Genomic DNA, 19,090 nt, shown 5'->3' with positions numbered 1-19,090 from the left:
CACTGATACTTTAGGCTATAACACAGTTTTTAAAGACAAGCGTAGAGGGAAAGGGTAAACCTTATCCTTATCAACTGCCACTCTAAAATCACTTGTCAGACTCTCAAAAAGCAACAGAACATATAGTAAAACAGGTGTTAGTCCTGAAGATGGCCAGCACTTACATCCTTTGCTTCATACATTCCTCACTTTGTGTCCCTTAGCAAGTAGTTTATTAATCATGTGAATATGGATTACTTGCTATTTATACATGTGCAGTGTATTCACCTTTCAATTAATATGAAAAGCAATATTTAGTCTTACTACAATTTAACTTAATCTTGCTACTGAAAGTATTCACTATAGTTCAGTCAGGTAGGGTTATACCTTTCAGAACATGCCACCACTCACAGCACAACTTTATCCCTGCACAAGGCAGAAGTTTTTGAACTCTCCAGAAGAATGGCTGCAGATAAAGTTAAGAATTATGAATCCTGTTTTCACAAAATTGTACAGCTGGATAGGCTGTTGAAAGAGCACCTAGTTCATTCCCTTACTTTTATGGCCAGAGTGTGAAATAAGAGCCTCCAGGCCCCAAGCTGCCTATGATTAGCCACTGGTGAGCTACTAGACAGTTTGTTTACCTGAGCATTCACACACACAGATCCCCACAGCTCCCAGTGGACATGGGAGTTAGCTGCTCCTGACAAGAGGATCTGGGGGAAGCAGCATAGCTGCAGTAAGCACTGCAGAGGTTCCTCACTTCTGAAGACAATCAAGGTGGTGTTTCTCTCTCCACAATCTCCTTAAGCAATTCATGTGGCTATAAAATGATTACCAATGAGACATGGAATATTTGAAGATATTTCTATCCAGAAAAATCAAGACAATAAACTTCCAATGGAGCCCTTTATTCAGTTAAGTAACTAGAAGATGAAACTTTTCTTATTCACCACGCTTCTCTTCTGGATGTGGTTCATACTGAGAGAGCTGTGGAATTAAAAACAAAGATTGTTAGTTATAGAATGTTTAATTTAAAAACCACTGAAGGCATACTTTATCCCAATAAGAGAAAGGAGGAAGTTTTTTTTAGAATAAAGCTTGCTCTAAAACACCCTAATTTGATACTGAATATGGAAGCTGATGTTTTAAAATACTACCAACATGCCCAATAAACCATTTTTAAATGAGGGAGTGCACAACATATTTTGCAAAAACTGTAGCTATAAAAAAGGCTTTTAAAAAGGTGTGGGTCAGAATTTTCAGAAGTTCTAAAGTGACTTTTGAGATCAGGAGATTTCAGCACATAAGACTCATGAAAAGCTTTGGACAGTTTTTCCATGAACAAGTATTTCTTACTTTAGAAATAGAGATTTTTTTTACAGTGTGTCTCATACTAGGTATTCATGAACCAGTATTAGACAGAACGAGTACTCTACATTCTTGTATGCTGTATTGAAATATACTGAAGTAAAATGGCCTGTTACCACCATAATTGGTATTAGCTATTCATGAGACTATTCTAAGGGATAAAGTTTAAAATACAGGACAAAGTTACAGGTACAAAAATAAAAGTGAAGCTGCTGACGACCAAATAGATTTCACCAGGGCCTTTGAAAAGAATCCCAGGATTACAGGTTGAATCTCTCTAGTTCAACACCCTCAGGACCTGATCCATGCCAAAACGGGCAAATTAGCTGAACCATAGGAAGTCAATATTGTCTAGCAGTGTTACCAATGCTTCCCCAAGGTTACTGGGCTCTTAGAAAACATTTAGGAATAAAATTACAGCTAAATAATAGTACAGAACACTGACATTCATGACTGATAGCCATAAATTTTATAAGACCATAGGAAACTTGGCCATGACCATGACAAGTTGACATCTGGCCAACTAAAATCACACTCAATGGATTTTGCTGGAGACTGTGCTGTATTAGAGGTTCAACCTGTATGGAACATTATGAAAGTTGGTATTAGGATATCTGAAATCTGCCACTTGGTTTTCATTTTGCATTTTAAATGTTTCCAGTTTATGGATTAATATTTTGATCAGGTCAGGAATTTCTAATCTAGTATTTACAATGTTAAATTTAATTTATCAGCTGTTGAAACAAATTTTCCATGGTTTTTGCACACCAAGGTAACTACAAAATAATACCTCTACTCTGCATGAGTGTATCTTAATCAAGTTATTTGCATGTACTGTTCTGCTACCCACAATAAAAACAGAATCAAATTAGTATCTTTTTCAAGTAGAGGTGTCTTTACATAAGGACACTTGCTAGTTACTTAAAATTGCCCCTGTACTTAATGGAAAAGGGAAAATAAGCATTTCCTCTTTAATCCTCTGCATGCAAAGAGCTAATGAAGGAAGCTGATGAGAACAACTTTGCTCCTCAGTCCTCTCATGCAAAGGTGTTCTGCTGCCTTTCAGAAACTCAAAAGACTAAAGGGAATAGACACAAATGTCAAAAGGACAGATGGAACAAAAGAGGTGAAATGCATAAAGAGAAGCCAGAAGGGGAGAAGAGAGGGAAAGGGGAAAAAGTTATAATCAATAAGAAGAAAAAGATTCAGATACACAGCAGGAGAAGCAATACAAGTAAATGAGGGCAAAAAACCTGATGACCCTAATGGTGCTCTGCATCATCCCCAATATAGGCCAATAAATTTTGTTACTGCCCAAGGGCAGACTCTTCCATCTTTTCAGATTTGTCACCTATATTTCAAACCTTTGTAACTCTGGCCCACATGCTAATGTTTATCAGTCCTCAGACCACTTTCCTAGGAAAATCCATGCTTCTGCCAAAGTGAAACTACTCCCATTTTAAGTCAGCTGTGATAAGAATGCCCCCAAGATATAATGAAAAATTTGACTGTATGGGGATCATGGAAGCATTTCCATTTTAATTCAAGCCAGGACCATTTAGATAAGCATGACTGCTTGACTCACCTGAATGTTCAAATCAATTACTTACATCCTTTTTTCTGTACAGCAAATGAGGACAAGGGTGATCAAGTGGATATAATATACTTGCACTTTCAGAAAGCTTTCCCAAAGCCCCTTACCAAAGACTCTTAAGCAAACTAAGCAGTCATGGGATAAGAGGAAAAACCCTCTCATGGATCAAAACAACTGGTTAAAAGAAAATGAAGGAATAAATGGCTAGATTGCAGAATGGAGTGAGGTAAATAGTAGTGTTATATCCCCTCTCCCCTCCAGTGATAAGTACTGAAGCCACAGTTGTTCAACATTCACCCATGACTGGGAAAAAGCAGTATATTAAAAAAAAAGTGAGGCACCAAAGTCAGCACATAATACAAAACGACACAATAATCAAGTCTGAAGTGACGGAAGCGTTACAAAGGCCTTTCACAAAACTGGCTAAATTGAAAACAAAATGGCAGACATGAGTGCTGATAAGTAATGCACATAGGAAAACAATCCCTATAATACATACAAACAACATGGGATGTAAATTTGCTGCTGCCGCCACACAAGTCACTGGCTATGTCTGATGCTTCTAACTTAGGCAACAGAAGTTACTGTCAGAAGAGATGTCCTGACAAAAGCTTCTGTTGTCAGATTGTGGATCAATCTTTTGATCCACTCAGTTGATAAAATGGTCCCAGAATATCTACACTGCTTTTTTGTTGGATGGTTTCTGTCAACAAGACACATTGTGTGTAGACACTCTGCAAGTTTTGTTGAGAAAACCCCAGTTTTGTCTGCAAAACCCTCCATTGTAGACGCAGCCATTGTGTATTAGTCTCTGAAACTATAGTTCAATGTACAACAACGGCATGGGGTGGGGGGGTGGGGCAGAGAGCTAAACACTCAGAACCATTAAGAAAGGAAACAGAAAATATAACTGCACTATATAAATCCATTGTGTGATGAGCGATTCCATATTCTTTATGGGAACATGCTTACAATTATGCCATAACTAGAACACGATTCATGCAAGATATTTTATAAAAAGATAACATTAGAAAGGCTGTAATCTACTGCACAGGTGAGCAAACTTTTTATGCCAGACCGCCTTTTCAACCACGCAATTAGCCAGCCCCACCTCCCGCTGCCTCCCTAATAAAATCCAAACCAATGGAATTTTCAGTTATGTTTATATTAAAAGGAAAAAAAACAAAACAAAACAAAACACCCTTTCAGCAAGTATAAGAAAATAAGTATGCAGAACGTAAAAACTTAGTATATAAATGTGATTTACACACATAAAGCCAGTAACATTACAGTTTTTTTAAATGAGATGGAAAGTGCTTTTATATATATATATATATATATATATATATATATATATATATATATGAACCACTATCTTGATGTTTCAAACTCCTGTCCCACCCATTTCTCCTACTTAGAGGAAAGGGGATGGGGGGGGAACCCCCACACAGCTCCCTACTGTTTAAACCACAAACAATAGGCATAATCCACAAAGCTGGGAGCCTGCTTAAGCTTGTGCTTTACAGCACTGTAATTTGCCAACCTTTAAGTGGTGTTTTTCATACCCCGGAGCAAGGAAGTTGCAGCACAGTAAAGTGGCACTATAGATATGACCTTACAAATATGAAGAAGTATGTTACTCATGTAGTCAACTTTTTTTTTTTTTTTTTTTTTATAAAATGGATCGGGTTAAGTCTCCAGTTTCCATGCAAGTTTTACTTGAGTTTAGTACCTTTTCAAGAGTGTTAAGGAAGAGACAATAAGTGGTTAAATCATATCAAAACTATGAAAGGTGTTTTTAATTGAGTGAACATATGCCTGCTATCAAAAAAATTGTCACTTCGTGCAAATCCCAGAACACACATGCATTATCACTGATGACTCGTGACTATTCAAACAATACCACTGTATTTGTCTTCATTTATATTATAAGAATATAAAGTCTCCATTGCAGTATAGTCTCTTTACCTTAGATTTTAGTTTTTTGTTTTCTTCCAACACCGCTTCATATTTTTCTTTCATCTCTGCCACTTCCAGGCGGAGGGCCTCTACTTCTGGATTTTCTGGAGCTGCAGCTCCTATGTGATGCTTCAGAAAGCTACTAAAAGTTAAGCATTTAACTTAAAATTATAGTTTATTCACATTCAGGCTACAATACTGGCAGTTTTGCCTAGAGCTCATCTGTTTACCCAATACCACTGTGAGGTTAATTATAATTTAGTAAAAGAATAATTATGTACATTTATTTACATCTTTCAGCCTAAAAAGTCCCAAAATACTTTAGAAAAAGAAGTATATTGCTATTGGTCTGTGAAACTGAATTCTGACTTCAGTCAATGGAAATTTAGTAGACATAACAGTCTGACAATATACACCAGATATGCAACTTAAGAAAAAAGCCAAAACATCAGAATTTTTTTTTCCTGAGGTGACAACACTTATTTGCAGGCCCTTTAAAACACAATAAACGAGAACAGCAAGGTTTACTTAATCTGAAAAGGGGAAAGATTGTGAAGATGATTGTTATGATAAAAAGAAAGCTAAAAGATGCTCTTTTTACCCTCTTCCATTACTTAAGAGCAAGGAAATACTAAAACTGTAAAGTAGAAAATTTTAGATAGCAGATACTTGTATAACAAACCCTCATAAGTCACCAAGGCAGGTGGTCAAAGAGGAAGCCTGGCATTATTAATAATACCTGGATTTGTGAGCACTAAATATTTTAACAGTTACACAAAATACAGCGTTCCAAACTAAGCAATACACCACAGGAATTCCTATGTAAAAAAGAGCCTTATCAAAATGTGCAATGCTGAAAAGGCGGCAAAAAAAACTCTTCAATGTTGGTCACTGCCAATAACACCCCCCCCCCCCCCCGAAAAAGCATCAGGCTTGCTGGTAATATGTTAAATTTCTAGTTCTCTATGGTACTTGCTTGACTGACTACCATTTCCCAAAAACTTCTGCTGGTCTTATTTAATAAGGAAATAATATTTTGTTTATTCAAACATATTATATAGACAAACATCTTCTTTGGACTATCATCATCATCAACAACCGTGGGCTCAGCGCCTGTTGGTGTCTGATGCCTCGCTCACTATTTTCTTCCATTTTTCCCTACCCAGTGTGGAGTGGCTTAGTTTCTGTAGACTAGCTCCGCACCAATCTTTTACCTCACAGTTGTCTGAAATTGATTCACAAAAGGATGAAAAAGGATACTCTAGTGCACTGTTCGGTTTCTCTGGCTCTTCATAAAGGGCTACCAATACTGTAAATAAAAAGCATACAACAGCTGAAAGGAGAAATATCCCAAACCGTTCAATTTGACACATACACCAGGAATCAAAGTTAATACATAAAACAGACTACTTCCAAATTAGCAAAACATCACCTTTAGAATACAAAAAGATTAAAAAACACAAAGCTATCTTATTTTAATTGAAGTAGGGACCATGAACGTGCATTAGTGATTATACAGAATATTACTGAGAGATTCATGTGCCTCTAATACAAGCTTTGACAACAGTTTATATTTATTTTAGACAGTCTGCGCATCTGTCTGTCCATGAGTCCATTTTGTCAATAATTCTTCCTAAATGGTAAAAGACAGGACCTCCAAATGTGTTATGCAGCTTCCTCTTATCCAAATTTATTGCAAGGTCAGGGTTTGGTTGTGCTGAGTAAGTGCAGCATGCCTGGAATTGAACTGTTTTCTGTAACACAGAAAGGGAGAGAGCAGATAGGATAGACAGTTGTACTCCAGAGTGACTAATGGGAGACTGCCATAGCAAGAAGAGTTGTCAGCTGGGGCCAGGGCTCTGTATGTTGGCTGCCAAAGGCCCAGGTAGGTAGCCCTGCTGCCCCAAATCTCTCCCCACCAGCCCTCAGCTACAGACTTGGAGTAACGGGTTTGGTCCAGCCAGCTTGCGCAGACCTGCCCCTGCGAAACAGCCCCACCACCAGCTGGGGCTACATACTGCAACCCTGCCATTCCACCCTCACCCCACTTCAGGAGCCAGCATCCCAGGCCAAACACCCCAGTCTCTCTGCCCCACCAGGAGCTGGCAGCTGCAGTGCTGTCCTCACCGGTACAGGCAATGTCCCTCCCTCACCGCACATCTGCACACAACCCCTGCCCTGACTCCTGCACCCCTCACACTGCCAGCTTCCTGCTCTGAAGGGCCTGAGCTATACCAGGAAAGTCTTCTAGTATAGCTATTATTATTCTCAAAAGGCCTTTCTCAACAATTCTTCACTGAACCATAAAGCTAAGGGCTTGTCTACATTACCACCTTCCTTTGAAGGAAGGATGGTAATTAGGGTGTTGGGAGTTTACTAACGAAGTGCTGCCATGCATAGGCAGCACTTCATTACGCAAATTCCTCCCTGCAGCAACTTCGAAGTTTTAAAGGAGTAAGGGGACTTCGAAGTTGCCCCAGCACTTTGAAGTACCAGCAGTACTTTGAAGTTTAAAACTTTGAAGTTGCCACGGGGGGAAATTTGCTTAATGAAGTTTTGCCTATGCACGGCAGCACTTCATTAGTGAACTCCCAACACTCTAATTATCATCCTTCCTTCGAAGGAAGGTGGTAATATAGACAAGCCCTAAAAATTTACACTAACTTTGGGGGGGCGGGGGGAGAACCACCGCTACTACAAGGAGCATTGACTTTCAAAAGTTATATTGTTCCAAAGACTGATCAAATTAATAGTTATTTAAGAAATTTTCCAGAACACATACATTTCCTTTCACTGAAGCAATTGCTTCGTAACATATCTATGATTTATTTTGTAATGAAGATAATCTGAGGCTATGGCTATATTACATCTTAAAAACATGTGCTGGCAGAACTACAAAGCAGCAAAAGAAATGCTGACATTTATGCCAAGGGCATGGTAGAAAGGATACACCATGAATTTATCTAGTTCTTTTTTGAACCCTGTTAAAAGTCTTGGTCTTCACAACATCCTCAGGCAAGGAGTTCCGTAGGCCTGCCATGTGCTGCATGAAGAAAAATATACTTTTTAGTTTTAAGCCTGTTACCCATTAATTTCATTTGGTGACCCCCTAGTTCTTCTGGCCACATTCAGTCAGCACCTGCTCCTTATTGTGTAAAATTTGGAGAAGGCTGATATCATGCATGGCAACCTAGATGAAGCAGGAGAAGCTAGATAAAACCGATATCACTCAGGTAATCCATCCCTATTGCCCAGGCCCCTATGGGAAGGGTAAAGCTGCACTGGCACAACTAAGGGGAGTAGGTGGCAACTGCCAGAGCACAAGCCCCCACTGCCACGCCCGGCCTCCCCTTTCTTCTGATCCCTAGGCTCCTGTGGGACTGTAACGCTACACTGTCCCAGCCAAGGGAGAAGCACACAGGGAGCACCAGAGCCCCATCTCCCCACTGCGCCATGTATTCCCCCACCTTTTACGATGGCAGAGGCTTGCACAACTACAGGACTGGCTTTTTGCATCCACTGTCCTGCACATGGTTCCAGAGCATGCTCCCATCCATTCCCTCCCATGACTGGCAGCAAATGAGTCAAGCAGCTCCCTTAAGATCTCAGTGTTGTAACTACTTCATAGCTGTTAGATAAAAGCATAGCTTTGTCTTTGTACACATACTTATTGTTTTTCCACAGATGCTTTTACATTCAAGAACGCAGAAGGTAACTTCAGGAATCTCTCAAAATGTCTGTCTTTTACTTTTTAGTTAAAGCAGGCACAATACTGAGCCTTTTTACCACTCCCGCAGTATGCATGTCAGAGTATTCAGTTACATGACTAGCCAATGAGCAGCAGCTCAGCCTGCCTGATCCCAGCACAAGCAGGGATAGGAGTTTCCCCTGCTGCCGCTCTGCATTTAAGCTGAGCCAGCCTGCATGGAGCCTCTGCCTTTTAAATGAAAAGCCACAGGGTGGGGAGGTGGTTAACTGAGTAACTGACAGATATTTTGGCAGTTACTTGGTTACTGGATTACTCTTTTCAACCTTCCTACCCCCCCAGCACCTCCAGCTCTTAGACTAGGACAGATCCAAATAAGAAAATGGATGAGAAAGACATGTCTTCAGCACATGCAATGCGCCTTCCTGGACAGGGCACATTCAACCGTATGGAGGAGAACAACACTACAGCTGAGGAGGATAGATGATGAGAAAACGACAGTACATAAGGAACATGAAGCTCAGGCCCAGGAGATGATGTGGCTCATGGGGCAGCAAATAGAGCTGCTGAAGTGGCTGGTAGAGGAACAGAGCCCCCTCCAGCCCATGCTCAACCACATGCACTCCTCACCACATTCCATAGCCTCCTCTCCCAGGCACCCTAGAATGTGTGAGGCGAGGCGAGTCAAGGGCAACTTTCCAATCAATCCTCCTTAGATGCCTCCAAGAACAGAAGACAGACATTCACACTCCTGTGATTGCAGAACACCTCGTGCCCTTGCTCAACCCCCTTTGAAGCTCCTGCCCCGAACTCCATTACTGGGTGCCTCCTTTTGTTCACTAAATAAAAATGATTACATTCTAAATGGTATCTTTTTAGTTGCATCGTGCTGGTGGGGGAGGAAGGGATAGTTTACAGGGTTTACAAGCCAGCATGCATAATACAGGGACACCTCATTAGCAGGCAAGATACGACCAGGGGTTTGCAACCAAAACAGCAAGAAGAGCCATTTTTTTCAAATTAGGTTACAAAATCAGTAGTTCAAGAGCCACAGTGTGTGTGAATACAAAACAGGCCTTAATAAATAATGTCAAACCATACTTTTTGTCACTCCTATTTTAAGAGCAGCTCACACAACGATTGATGTCAGTCAGAAAGTTGTCACCCTCCATCTCCCAGCTTTATGGGCCTCAACACTCCCTCCAACCCACCCCCATATCCCCAGGTTTAACCCCTCTCAACCCCAAACCACACACCCCCCCCCCAACCATTCCCAGGTTTTACCTGCCTCAGCCAACAAGCTCCATGCACTGCTACTGCTCCTCCATGGCCACTGCCTCCCCATCCCCTTCCTGGCCACCTCCTTCTCAGTGCATCTGTGCATCCCTGGAAGGGTCAGGCTCGAATGCCCCTCCCCTAAGCTCTCCTGCAGGCTGACTTTCCCCACATGGAGCATGCAGGTGGCTCCCTGCCCTGCTGGCTTCCTCCCACCACAGCTGACTGCCCAGTGGCTCTGGAGGCTACTGCCACTTAAACAAAAACTCTAAATTCCATTTTAACTGAGGACACTGTTTAAGTGGCAGCAGCCTCCAGAACTGCAAGTGGCTCCTGACCCCTGGACATGACTATCACTTCGCCACCTGGTCATTCACAACACTATCTTTCAAAACGTCTCTGATTTGCAGTGCCCCTTGATGTGCTCTCACTATTGCTGTGTTGTCTGGATGTTCATAATTAGCAGCCATGCAATCTACCTGGACCCTCCATCTTGAATTTTCCCAGCTGTCACAGATATAATGGAGCACATGACACATTGCCACCAGGAAGGGAAATGTTGCTCCTGAACCTGGCATAGCCAGATGTGTATTTACTACTATTCTGTACTTCCTTAGCCTACAGTTGGCATTGATATTATGGTCCAGGCTGCCTGGGTATGGTTTCACAAGCCACAGGAGCAAGGGGTAGGCTTGATCTCCAAGGGTCAGTACTGACATCACTATATCTCCAATGGTAATTTCCTATTCTGGGAAGACAGTTGTAACCTGCAGCTTTCTGAGCAGACATGAGATCCTAAAGATGCATGCAGCACAAACCTTTCCTAACCATCCCATGTTGATGTTGGTGATGTGACACTTGTAATCCACCAGCACCTGCAATACCATCAGGTAGTACCCCTTGTAGTTTATGTACTCTGTGGCAGAGTGGTCATATGCCAAGGTAGGAACGAGTGTTCATTCCATCTATTGCCCCACTGCAGTTAACCCCATCCACAACCAAACCATTCACTATGCCCTGCACATTACCCAGAGTAACTGTCTTTCATAGACAAAGGGTATTGCTTGCCTTCACTACTTGGATCACAGCAGCCCCCCTGTAGATTTACTCACTGCAGATTGATTCCCCACTGACTCAGTAGCTATCTGGTGTTGCAATCCTCCACAGAGCTCTTACTTCTCGCTTCTGAACTGTCAGAGCAGGCCTCATTCTGCTGCTCTTCCAGAAAGCAGAAAACAATTGGCAAAATTCCACAAGGGACCTCAAGCATGTGAAAGTTTTGTAGCCATTGTTGATTGTCTCAGACCCGCTTAATAAGCGGTCCCCTAGTCCCTGCTTCTTTCACGTGACCAGATTTGGCATTCCACTGTAAAAACATCAAAATGAAGCAATTGGTAGGTGCTGGCTTCAGTCCAGTGTTCCCACATACGTCCACGTCTACGTCCTTTTCAGTCTCCCTTGCTGTGGCAGCTACTGTCTTGGCTGTGCACATAATGCAGCAAAATGCATGAGATATTCAGAATGCTGGCCCTAACAGTTTGAAACTGAACAGTGCCCATGCTAGCCTTGCTATGGCATCTGCACAGATAGCCAGTAAATAAAAAAAGGGCATGAACACAGCTTGCTGTTGCTTTCAAGCAGGAGGGAGAGGAGATAAGTGCACTAAGAATGGCTGACAACACTTACCTAGAACCACCTCTGCACTGTTTTTGTCCTGTCAGACACTGGAAGGATAACCCTGAATCCAAGGGGTAGAAGGGACTTTGGGATTTGTATCCACAGTGCATTGTTAACAAAATCAAAGCTGCCCATCCTACTGGGGACACATTCTATAGACTTCATGATCACTGTGGGGACATACACTACCAACTTTACGAAATTGGGTGCTTTCAGTAATTAAAAAAAAAAAAAAATCAGAACCTAATCTCCTGGTGCAGACATACCCTTAGAGCAACTACACTAGAAACCTTACAGAAAAACAGCTGTGATGCTGTAAGCTCTCTAGTGTAGCCAAAGTCAGAATGTCTTTTACAGAGTTTGAAAGACACCATGTTCTCCTCTAACACCACACTGCTTTTAAGCGGGGAGGGGAGGCGATAGACAGAATCGGAAGGATGAATTAATTCCTCTTTGAAGCAAGAATCCTAAATGGTATCTCAGGAATGCAGCTGCTCTCTTACAGTCCCACCCTTGGCTTCTTCATCACCCATCTGTATGTTGTGCTCATCTCCGGGGCACTTACAATGTTACAAAGAGTATGGTACTCAGTAGCTAGAATCTGAATTAACGAAGATATGCATCCAGAACATCTACAGGGCACAAACTTCTGAAGTATGCATTGCTGACCATGTTGAGGACTGGATCCTCAAGAGTGCCTAAACCACCAGTTCTCCAGTGGATTAATTCATACTTAGATTTCCATATCAATATGGCTTATCTGTTTCATTATGTCTAGACTGGAGGTTTTGTTTTTAAAGTATCCCCAAAGAGAGACCACAATAGCTTTATCACATAATCCTAGGGCTGGAAGGGACCTCAGGAGGTCATCAAGTCTAGACCTCCACCTAACACAGAATCAACCCTAACTAAATCAGCCCAGTCAGGACTTTGTCAAGCCAGGACTTAAAACCCTCTAGAGATGGAGATTCCGCCACCTCTGTAGGCAACGCATTCCACTGCGAGGCCTCTTGGAGCTGCCGGCCTTCTACCAGGACCTCCTCCGCACTTGGTGGCTGCTCACAGCCTCCAGGTCCTTAGGGGCCGCCATGGGGGAAGACCTCCTCACAGAGCCCCTGCTACACAACCCCCACCTTCGTGTGCAGGCGGCGAAGTCTCCAGCGGTGTGCCAGAGGTTGGTCCTAGGTGGAATCACCAGGGTCAGAGACCTCCTGGACTACGACCAGGGGGACTGGATGGAGGCCCCGGCGCTCACCCGGCGCATGGGGCTCTCCACCCTACGCTCCCCTCGGCACGTACTCGAGGAGGTGAAGGCCGCCTTGCAACCCGCTGCTCATATCTACATCGGTCGGGTCCTGCGAGAGGGTGCGCCCCACCCCCTCTCACTCCTAGCCCTCTGGACCTCTCCGTGTGCCCCCGGCTTCGCAATCCTGCTCGCCCCCCCCATCTCACCCAGCTGCATACCTTGCAGCCGGTTCCCTTCCGAACTGCGCCTAGACATCTTCTGTACGCACTCGTGCTTCACATGCTCCACTTCCCCACCCTCGTGTCCCACCCTGACCACAAGTGGCAGGACACCGTCGGAGGGTGGGGAGCCTCGGTGGGCCAGCCTCTACTCCACCTTGGTTCCGTGGCCCGTTGGGGACATCAGCTGGAGAATCCTCCATGGAGCAGTGAGCATGGGCGTGTACCTGGCGTGGTTCACCCCTATCCCAGATACCTGCACCTTTTGCGGCATGAGGGAAAACCTGGCGCACATCTACATTGAGTGCACCAGGCTGCAGCCCCTCTTCCGGCTCCTCCAGAACCTCCTCTTGAGGTTCTGGCTGCACTTTTCCCCACATCTCCTTATTTTGTCACACCCTATCCGCGGTCCCACAAAGTAGCGGGACCTCCTTGTCAGCCTCCTCCTGGCCATGGCCAAAACGGCCATCTACAAAACCAGGGAGAGGAGGCTGGCAGAAGGGGCGACCTGCGACTGTGGGGCCTATTTCTGTTCCTCCCTCCGATCACGACTCCGAGTGGAGTTCCTCTGGGCAGCATCCACCAACTCCCTGGACACCTTTGGGGAGCGGTGGGCGCTGTCTGGGGTCCTCTGCTCGGTATCCCCTTCCGGTTCCCTTATTTTAAACCTCTGACCCTCACTCCCACCCGTTTTTTTCTTCATTGTCCCCCAAATTTACTTGGGACCAGGTGTTTCTAGTAGGCCCCCCGCATTGTGAGAGCGGTCTTTTAGTCATGGGCAGCCCCAGTACTCCAATATGAGGCAACACATTCCAGTGCTTCACCACTCTGCTGGTGAAATACCTTTTCCTCATATCCAACCTACACATCCCGCTCAGTAAATTCAGATCACTGCTCCTTGTTCTGCCATCCGTTGCTACAGAGGACGGCCTCTCCCCATCCTCTGTAAAGCCCTCTTTCGGGAAGCTGAAGACTGCTATCAAATCACCCTTCACTCTTCTTTTCTGCAAACTAAATTACTCTAAGTCCCTCAGCCTCTCCTCAGGTCATGTGCTCCAGCCCCCTAATCATTTTCACTGCCTTCCACTGGACCTGATCCAATGCATCCTCATCCTTTCAAGGGCCCCAGCACTGGACACAATAATCCAGGTGTGGCCTCACCAGCGCCGAATAGGGGAACAGCAATTTCTCTAAACCTGCTGTAAATGTTTCTCCTAATGCACCCAAACATGCTGTTAGCATTCTTGGCTACGTGGGAACACTGTTGACTCATATCCAGCTTCTCATCCGCTGTATTCCACAGGTCCTTTTCTGCTGCACTGCTACTTAACCAGTCAGTCCCCAGCCTATAACAGTGCTTGGGATTCTTCCATCCCAAGTACAGGACTCTGCACTTATCCTTGCTGAACCTCTTCAGATTACTTTTGACCCAATCCTCCAAATTATCTAGGTCACTCTAGACCCTAGGTATCAAGTTAATGTATTACCAAGTTAGCCAGTCCATCTTATCTTGGTAGCTTGGACATTCCCAATGCGTTTTCACATAAGTTTGGACTTTCCTTCAAGGACACTAGCTACCAGAGTTTAATGTAGAGTAGCTACATCCTTTTCCACCAGATAGAGCGCACAGATCTATCTGAAAGTGGCCAAAAAAAGAGACCAAGTTGAGCTAAACTTACCTGTATTTTTTTTAAAAAAGGGAACATGTGGAATGAAATGTCCTCTACACAAAATATATATTCACCGTGTAGTGGTAAAAGTGAGTAAAAAGTAAGATTTGCATTCATACCACATTTAAGTTAAGAGATGGAATGTGTGCGCAACTTACCTCCATTCCACAGCATTCACTATCATCTGAAGCCAACTACATTGGTAGACTATCCCTACCAAACCACAAAACGAGATACAGATTGAACCACTCTGATCTGGCACACTTAGGACCTGAATGGTGCCAAACAGGAGAATTTGCCAAAACAATGGGTAGTCAATATTTTCTACTGGTTGAAATTCCTTAATCTTAAAACTCTTGGCTTGCAACAGCCATAATCCAGAACGACTTTAGTTAGCGTGGGTGTGGCCAAGTTTTCCATGGTCCCATGCAGTTTGTTTCTAGCCACCAGTCCTGGCTTTCAGTGTTGTGCACTGTTATTAGTTGTAATTTATCCCTATGTCTTCTAAGGGACAAATAAGCAAAGACGGTGTTGGTAATGCTGCTAGTCAATATCAACCTTCCATGATCTGGTAAATTCTCTCGTTCAGTACTGCCACATCCTGAGGATGCCAGATTAGAGAGGTTCAACCTGGAGCAGCATTACCAACACTTTTTAACTGCTTACTGACCTTAGATATTAAGAGAGAAGTTACAGCAGAGAACACCGAGATTCAGTACTGGTGGCTATAACCAAATTTTATGGGACCACAGGAAACTTGTCCACAGCCATGATAAGCAGTCATACAGCTAACTAACATCAGGCCGAATTACAAATGTTGCCATACTAGAGAGTTCAACCTGTACTTTTATTGCGTCTTCAGCTGCTCCCTTTCAAGGGCTAGTCTGGACCCACAAGCCATAGCAGCATTTCATAAAGCAGTTAAACAGAGGATACTTGCTTTCATTTGGATTCAAAGGGAAAAAATATAAATCTAATGAGTATTTTTTTTTTAATTTCCAATACGATATTAAAGAATGGAAAGTTGACATTTTCTATAATACCTTCTGAAGTAGCATATGTACCTCATACAAAACAAGAATGTTAAGGCTACATAGTTAAATTTGCAACCTTAATTGTCGGCTTGTGAAAAATGTATTATGATGCTGTCTTTAACTATATACATTATTCCTGAAATAAAATACTGTATTTTTATTCCAAGCTTAATTATGCTTACACAGCATTTCATATTACACTTTCATTAGCATAGTCCAAAAAAAAAAAAAAAAAGTGCTAACTATGCACCACAATATTTGCTTAGTCTTTCCACTAGGCACTAGCAAGGGAGGGGAAATGCCTCAGGACTAGTTTTGACATTATTGATTTTAAACAAAAGTATCTTTTACAGGATGAGGAACAGCTGAGGAAGTAGATTTGTGAAATTACAAAGCTAAGAAGTATACAGAAATTTGTGTCTCCAATTTTTTGTATATTGCTTGTCTTTCTAAATCATGAACTATACATGTAGGGCCCTTGGTGAAGGCAGTATAAAAACCAACTCAGAATTTCTACTGAAGCGGTCTAATTTTCTAAAGAAAAAGCAGTCGAGTAGCACTTTAAAGACCAGCAAAATAGTTTGTTAGGTGAGCTTTCGTGGGACAGACCCCTCTAATTTTCTGTGTGTATACCCATTTAGTCTAATGTCATCCCAATCCAGACATGGGGATTTGGGTACTTCTAACATAGACTATTGCCAGAGCTGCTAGTTAACCATATCGGTAAAGTTTTGTAATGTCCATTGAGACCCTGTTTGTAGTTACCTTTAACTTTACAGTTTTTGGATCATTTGGACTGAAATTTTACATACATGCCATGCGCCTATGTAATCTATACAACTAGGGATGTGGTTTACAGTCCCACATAGTGGTAACCTAGAAAATATACAGAGAACAAAGTTTTCTCTACATCCTTATCTGACAACCCACTAGTTTTTAGCTCAAACTGTAGCGGGTCAGGCATGGAGCTCCAGAAGTCCAAGGTTTGAGTCCACCCATGGGCAGTTACACATGTTTCACAATTAAATTTTTGGAAAGTTTTACCCAATGGTTTATCCGTTTTCAAGAAAGCAATTAACACAAAAAAGTTGTTTTGCCCATGTTAAAAATACATATAGCCAATACTTCAATTGCCTCTGTACTTAGAAGTCCAGATGGCCTCGATGTTAGAGACATGCATTTACAACTCAGAGAGCATTATAAAGGGGAGTGCCATAGAGCCAAGAAACTCCTCAGCGGAAGGATGTTCTATCTTGTTGGCTAACTTTTTCCAAAATTCAGCCTGCTCTATCTGTGGGATGCAGGCTTTGAACAGGGCTTACTTAGTTGACAGAAAAGAACCCAGAGCAATTTGATAGCAGTCTTCAACTTCCTGAAAGGGAGGGCTCTGAAGAGGATAGAGAGAAGCTGTTTTCTGTAGTGACAGATGGCAAAATGAGGCCTCAAGTTACAGAAGAGGAGGTGTAGCCTGGATATTAGGAAAGGCTACTTTACCAGGAGAGTGGTCAAGCACTGGAATGCATGTTACCTAGAGAGGTGGTTGTAGCTCCATCCCTACAGGTTTTTATGCCCCTGCGTGACAAAGGCCTGACTGGGATGATTTAGTTGGGTTTGCGCCTTCTTTAGACAGGGGGCTGACTTGATGACCTCCTGAGGTCCCTTCCAGCCCTAGATTTTATGACTTTTCTTGCAATTTCTTCTACTGGTTGCAAAGCACCATCTTTGATCACAGGAACTGAGAGGAAGAGACTCTCACTCCTGTGCTCTCAGGTCTGCCCTGCTACATCCAGGCAACATGAAACAGACATGACTGATCTCTAAACATACATCAGAGGAACAAGTAGGACTTCTACCTCGCTGGGCAGTCACACAGAATTGAGTAGTGAGTGAGGCCATTCCACACAAGAATGCCAACTCCTTTGTTGTAAAGGCCAGGTTGGTGTGTGGCACAGTGCAGATCACAGGAAAAAAAAAAAAAAAAGAGGAACAATCTCGTAGTTATAAACCTTCAGGGACACCCTAAAGAACCGAAGTTTTATCCCTGCTGCTGCGATTTTAGGCAAGTCACTCAGCCCCGAGCTCCTGCATGCCCACTAAGGATTTGCGTTAGGATTCAGTGCGGAAGCAGGGTGAGTACTCAGGACGCACCCAGAGAACTCCGCTTTGCGCACACAACGCCTCACAAGCCGGGACTCCGGTTTCCACACACCGGGCCCCCAATGGCGGCTACGGTGCGCTGAATCCCCTGGCCTTGCTGGGCTAAAGAAGGCCCCACAGCTCGGGACTCAGCTCCCCATGCAGCTCGAGACCTTTTACCTTTGGTGAGCGTGTCCAGCACGCCCGATTTCTCTAGGTAGCGGCGGAACTGCTCCCGCTTGGAGTCCGCAGCCTGCAAAAAGGCAGAAATAGTGTTAGCGCTGGTAACCGACTGGGAACCCCATGGAAGGGCGCCGGGACGAGCCCCAGAGGAGTCGGTAAGGTATAGAAGGAGGCTACTACCCCGCACCTTGTAATGCGCCATCCCAACCGACCCCCTTTCGTCGCTGCACCAGCAGCGCATGCGCCACGAGCCTTTTATGGGGGAAGAGCAAAAGACGCAGCGTCTCTTCAGTTACATAGAGACGGATGACGCTAGTACGCGGTCTCGCCTTGTCCTGCCCGTTTCGCCTTGGCGACCTTAGGCTTCTCTTTCCGCTTCCGCTTTCGCGCGCTCCCGCCTGGCCGCTCAGTTCTGTCACTTTTACCAGCTTTCTCCGACCCTGTTGAGCCGCCTGCCGGGTTGCTCAAAATCTTCTCAGCGACCGGTCCAACCTGGCCCACCTCTGAGGGACCGTCCCTCTCCAACCTACCCCCCCACCCCGCGATCCCTGTAGCGCCCGCCATTACGCTGGGAGCGAGGGAATGAGGTACTGCGCAGCGTCTCAGCTGAGACACAGGGCACTGGCGAGTCCAAGAGGAGCAGCTGGGTTGTTCTGTAGCTGCAGAAACAACCGGGGGCCATGGCCACCTTACGGACTAACTGATAGGGCGACACGGGCAAAGTCCCTTTCGGAAGAAGCTCGCAGTCTCACGGCCCTGCTGCTGCGTGTCATGTAAGTCACTGCAGGGCCCACATCTGTAAGTGTTCAGTGCTGCTCAGTATCATTGCTACATCAGGGAGTGCAGGTATTCGGCCGCAGCCTCTTTGTATCACTGCTACAGGACGTTTTTGCCCCACCTTTGTCAATGCTTCGTTTGGGCATGAGGGGTAGCCACAGTACATTTATCTGAAAAGAAAAAGAGGCAAGATCCAGTCAAACTGTTCCTATGTGTTTGCTATAGAGTTTCTAACACATGTTGCTCTGAGAATATCACCTGCCCA

General features: G+C 43.9%; 1 protein-coding gene and 1 long non-coding RNA gene across 5 annotated transcripts in view; one reads left to right on the top strand and one right to left on the bottom strand.

Annotated features, from left to right (window-relative positions):
- Positions 1 to 874: 874 nt before the first annotated feature.
- MYCBP (MYC binding protein) lies at positions 875 to 18,393 on the bottom strand. Of its 2 annotated transcripts, none has more exons than XM_074976623.1 (5): positions 18,236 to 18,393; positions 18,046 to 18,118; positions 6,164 to 6,212; positions 4,913 to 5,042; positions 875 to 969 (listed from the first exon to the last, which is right to left on the bottom strand). In XM_074976623.1, the coding sequence occupies exons 1-5, from the start codon at positions 18,287 to 18,289 to the stop codon at positions 925 to 927; spliced, it is 351 nt and encodes a 116-aa protein (XP_074832724.1). In that variant the 5' UTR covers positions 18,290 to 18,393; the 3' UTR covers positions 875 to 924. The 2 variants fall into 2 exon arrangements, with proteins under 2 accessions (XP_074832724.1, XP_074832723.1); XM_074976622.1 differs by lacking the exons at positions 18,046 to 18,118; positions 18,236 to 18,393 and adding exons at positions 6,558 to 6,657; positions 7,884 to 9,742.
- A 122-nt stretch (positions 18,394 to 18,515) lies between these two features.
- The window catches only part of LOC142001421 (uncharacterized), a 50,022-nt gene continuing 49,447 nt past the window's right edge, over positions 18,516 to 19,090 (top strand). For 2 of the 3 annotated variants that reach the window (XR_012642477.1, XR_012642478.1), the window contains exon 1: positions 18,516 to 18,821. This is a non-coding gene — a long non-coding RNA (uncharacterized LOC142001421). Of the gene's footprint in view, positions 18,847 to 19,090 lie in introns of all 3 variants that reach the window. The other variant, XR_012642479.1, reaches the window with a different exon arrangement.

Source organism: Carettochelys insculpta, chromosome 24 (assembly GCF_033958435.1).
Source record: "Carettochelys insculpta isolate YL-2023 chromosome 24, ASM3395843v1, whole genome shotgun sequence".
In the NCBI taxonomy this organism is placed as follows: domain Eukaryota; kingdom Metazoa; phylum Chordata; order Testudines; family Carettochelyidae; genus Carettochelys; species Carettochelys insculpta.
This window is presented reverse-complemented; position numbering and strand designations above follow the sequence as displayed.